This window comes from Polyergus mexicanus, unplaced genomic scaffold (genome assembly GCF_030449975.1).
Source record: "Polyergus mexicanus isolate NDT 795.1 unplaced genomic scaffold, iyPolMexi1.0 SCAF_24, whole genome shotgun sequence".
Taxonomy (NCBI): Eukaryota; Metazoa; Arthropoda; class Insecta; order Hymenoptera; family Formicidae; genus Polyergus; species Polyergus mexicanus.
This window is the reverse complement of record NW_027223344.1, coordinates 4,260,525-4,265,210: the sequence shown is the minus strand read 5'-3', so window position 1 is coordinate 4,265,210 and position 4,686 is coordinate 4,260,525. Positions and strand designations below refer to the sequence as shown.

The following is a 4,686-nucleotide window of genomic DNA, read 5'->3' as shown; positions in this document are numbered from 1 at the left end:
GGTAGGTTACGAAATAACTGGTTAAATCCTACCACTATAATCGATACACGACATCTTAATGATAATTCTCGATCAGACGGTCCGAAGAGCTCTACAGCAAATTTTTCAACATACAATAATAGGAAAGAGTACAGATAAAGATCATCGAAATACATGAATCAACTTAATCAGTAAATCTTAGCATAGGGTTATTTACATAAGCGTTCTTAGAGTAGATATATGTACATATACAGAGCGTGACGATAATTAAAGTCAAACTTAATTATTAACGCATAAAGAAAACGCAAGTTAATTTAAGAGCCAGTGTCACTTGATATCGGTAGCTGACAGATCTGCGTTATTGGTCGCTTTAGAGTGGTTTTGGCAGTACGCAATGTAACTACTCGGACATGCCCATCCGATCCCGGATGTACGTCTAATATTCGGGCAAGTTCCCATTTCGAAGGAGGTGCCAAATTATTTTTCAACAATACCAGCTCGTTAATTTTGAGCTCCGGTTTGTTTTCTTGCCATTTACGCCTTTGTTGCAATGTATGCAAATAATCAGAAGACCAAGAACGCCAGATCTGCTCTAAAATCGCACGCACTTGCTGCCATCGAGACAGCCGATTCGAATCGATATCTAAAACAGATTCTTCAGGCGGACTTACTAACGGGCGACCGACTAAAAAATGACCCGGAGTTAACGCGGAAAAGTCATTCGGATCATCATGTAACGCGGAAATCGGGCGGGAATTTAGGCAAGCCTCGATTTGACACAGCAGCGTAGCGAACTCGATCTGCGATAATGTTCGGGAACCAATCGCTCGTTTCAAATGAAACTTTAATCCTTTGACACCGGCTTCCCAAAGTCCGCCGAAATGCGGAGCAGAGGGAGGTATAAAATGCCATTTTACGTTATCATTAGCGATAGCGTCTTGTATTTGAGGGTCAGCGACAAGTCGCTGAAAGGTAGTGTTTAATTCGCGGTCCGCGCCTTGAAAATTAGTGCCGTTATCACTGTACATGTCGGATGGAAGACCGCGACGGCTTGCAAATCTCCGAAAGGCGGAGAGAAAACCGTTAGTAGCGTAATCATCTACGTATTCTAAATGGACGGCCTTTGTCGAGAGACAAATAAAAACGGCAACATAATATTTTTTGGATCGTTGACCGCGGCCGACTGACGGAATAATATTCATCGGCCCGGCGTAATCGACGCCTGTGTGCGAGAACGGAGCCGAAGGCGTGACGCGGGGCTGGGGGAGATTCCCCATCAGCTGTTGCGAGGTACGTGCGCGTTCGCGTACGCACTTTACACAACTACGTATAAGAGATTTTACACTGGTGCGCGCTGAAATTATCCAATAATTTTGGCGTAAAATTCTTAACGTTAATTGAGTGCCTCCATGAAGAGAGGCTTTATGAGCTTGAGCAATTAATAAATCCGAAACTCGATGTTTCGGTAAAATTATAGGGTGCCGTTCATCATAACTGAGTGACGAATGGTCAATCCGCCCGCCAAGGCGAATTAATTTTCCTTTCCCGAGAAAGGGATAAAGCGATAACAAAGAACTGGATCTTGTTTGTGCTTTTGGAAAAGAATGACCTTCGTCGATAGCTAATTGATTGATAACGCGCATGGCTAAATACGGAGCTGGAGCAGTACCGTATGTAACTGTAAGCAATCGATAAGATCGTATCGGAGAATTAATATTAGATCGCCAAAATATCCGCAAAAAATCGACATCGTCTCGATGAACGCGGATCTGTCGAAACATCTTTTCGATATCGGCGGTGTACACATAACGAAATTGACGCCAACGAAGGATAATTGAGGACAAATCGCGTTGTAATTTAGGCCCGGTCATTAAATGATTATTTAATGTAGAACCATTGCTCGTTTTGCATGACGCGTTAAATACTACGCGAAGTTTCGTCGTGCTGCTAGACTCGCGTAGTACCGGATGATGCGGTATATACACCGCTTGGTTAAGCGTCGGATTTTCGTCGGAGACAGATTCCATATGACCCATAGATTTATATTCATTTAAGAAAGAATGATAGGGTTTCGCGAGATCCGGATTTTTTCGTAGGCGTTGTTCTAATTTCGAATAAAGAAGCGCGGCAGTTTCGCGCGAAGCTCCTATATCGAGCGGAGGGTTGGTTTTAAATGGTAACCGTATTATATAGCGGCCGTCTTCGGCACGCTGATGTGTTTCGATAAAATGTTGTTCGCATTTTTTATCTTCTTCCGACAGCGGAAGTTCGGAAGAAATTTCCTCGATCTCCCAAAATTTTTGAAGGAGAGAATCGAGCGAAGGAATTGTTACGCAATTTAATGAAGTCGCGGAACCGGTAATTGAATTAGAAGTGCCGGTAGGACCGGATAATATCCATCCTAAAGCAGTAAGCTGGGCCGTCGGAGTGCCGGTCGGACCATGTTTTACCTTTTGCTTTAATAACGATCCATATAAATCTGATCCGATGAGCAGATGGATCGGATGATTGCTAAACGGATCCGGATCCGCGAGAGATAATTTCCGTAAATGCGGCCAATAATCTACGGTTTTAGTCTTTGAGCCAGCGTATGACGTAATTTTTTGATATACGAAAGCAGTCAAAGAAAAGGTGGAGGAACCTCGCCCATTACAAGACTCGAGAGTAAGAGACACCTGAGATTTCGCTACGCCACTGTATCGTTCGCCGAAACACTGTACGTGGAGGCTCGCGCGGGAACGTTTCGTGCGCATAGTTTGACACAACGATTCCGAAATAAAGCTAACAGCCGAGCCTTGATCTAACAACGCACGAACTTTAAATTTACGTCCTTCGATGGTACGCAGTATTACCCATGCGGTGGCTAGTAACACGTTCGGCGGATTTTTCAGCGGCGAATGAATCGTTTGAACGGAAGCGACGGCGGTCTCGTTCTTTATCTCAGGGGTGGCCGAGCCGCTCGGTTGAGCGTTAAGAGTTTTGTTTTCCAAAACAGAATTTTCACTAATCTTCTGTACTGGTATATTTGATGCACGATGCAAGAGCGTATGATGTGCTCGTCGGCACAAATTACAGCGTTTTTTACTCTTGCAAGAGGTCGGGAAATGGCCGACTTTTAAACAATTAAAGCAACATTTGTGTGATTTGAGAAACTGAGTTCTCTGTTCGACGGATTTACGCTTAAACTCGTCGCATAACATCAAATTATGATTGCCGGAACAATTCAAGCATTTTTCGGTGGCTACGTTATTCACCGAGGCCCGATTAGAGCCTTTATTTTTATGAGACGAAGTATCGGCATTTAACTTAGAATGATCGGTTAGTCCTCGAATTCGCAACGTCATAAAATCTCGAATCTCTTCATACGTCGGAGATGCGGTTGATTTACCGCGTTGCAGATTCCACTCATTACGTGTGCGTGGACTAAATTTTTGCGAAACAATATAGACTAATAAGTCATCCCATTTTTCAACAGGTCTGCCTAAATTTGTTAACGCGGCTAATGACGCGGCAACGGTATCGCGTAAACTTTTGAGTTCGACAGCGGATTCCGTTTTCATAATAGGCAAATCAGCGAAAGCATGAATATGCGCATGAATAATCGCGTTTTGATTATCGTACTCTTCAATAAGTAATTTCCACGCACCATCGTAATTTGCGTCTGCAATCTTAACATGATTAATTAATACAGCAGCTTCGCCCGTGACACTGGCTTTTAAATAATGTAATTTCTGCGTATTCGACAGCGATTCTTTCGAGGCGACGAGCGATTCGAATATTCCGCGGAAGTTTTCCCATTCCGCGAAATTACCGGAAAATTTCGGCAACGGGATGCGTGGTAATTGCAATGAAACCGCACCAGACAATTCGCGGGAAGAAATGTCGCTTACCGTTGATGCCGCATTTGGGTCGCACCGGGAGAATTTACCTATCACGTCTGCGAGGTAGTCCGCCGCTTCGTGGTAGACGTCCTCGGCCGTAAAGAATTCCTCCTCGGTGAAGTATGGGACTGTACGCTGTTCGTCGGCCGTTGCTATTTGCTGAAGCTGGACGTTGAGACGTTGACACCTTTCCCATAATGTCTCCAAGGCGTCCAGTCGACTCTTCGCCTTGTATTGCGTGACGTTGGCCTTGCCCATTTTCTTAAAGTTGGGGAACACTCGTTTCATCGAGCTTATTGTAATAGATTGCTCGATGAGGAGGCCCTGCAGCGAGTCCGTCATGATGGTAGGCCGATAAGATGAAGCCTTTCAGCAACAATTCACCACCTTTGGGTTGTAGAGATGCTGAAGCGTGACGACTGGTCCGTCGCACGCGGATGTGCGAAGACGCACTATAATTTTCACTTAACAGTGCCGCGCGCTAAAGCGTGCGACAACTATATGTAACTGCGGATTACGCAGGACGCACTCTGAGGTGCGGAGTGCTAAAGAGCACAAAGATTGCACTTAAGCTGTGCAAAGCGCTAAGAAGCGCGAGATTTGCGCGGCACTGCGGATTACGCAGGACGCACTTTGAGGTGCGGAGTGCTAAAGAGCACAAAGATTGCACTTAAGCTGTGCAAAGCGCTAAGAAGCGCGAGATTTGCGCGGCACTGCGGATTACGCAGGGCGCAAATAATAATGATATGTTGTGCTTAAGAGCACAACTTTAATAATGCAAAGGGATGCAAGGTTGACTTCGCGCACTTTATTTTCCCGGAAGTCC

General features: G+C 45.0%; 1 protein-coding gene across 1 annotated transcript; it reads right to left on the bottom strand.

Moving 5' to 3' along the window:
* Positions 1-293: 293 nt before the first annotated feature.
* On the bottom strand, positions 294-4,202 carry LOC138942990 (uncharacterized). Its single transcript, XM_070313487.1, has 2 exons — positions 3,908-4,202; positions 294-3,427 (listed from the first exon to the last, which is right to left on the bottom strand). The coding sequence occupies exons 1-2, from the start codon at positions 4,200-4,202 to the stop codon at positions 294-296; spliced, it is 3,429 nt and encodes a 1,142-aa protein (XP_070169588.1).
* Positions 4,203-4,686: the final 484 nt, after the last annotated feature.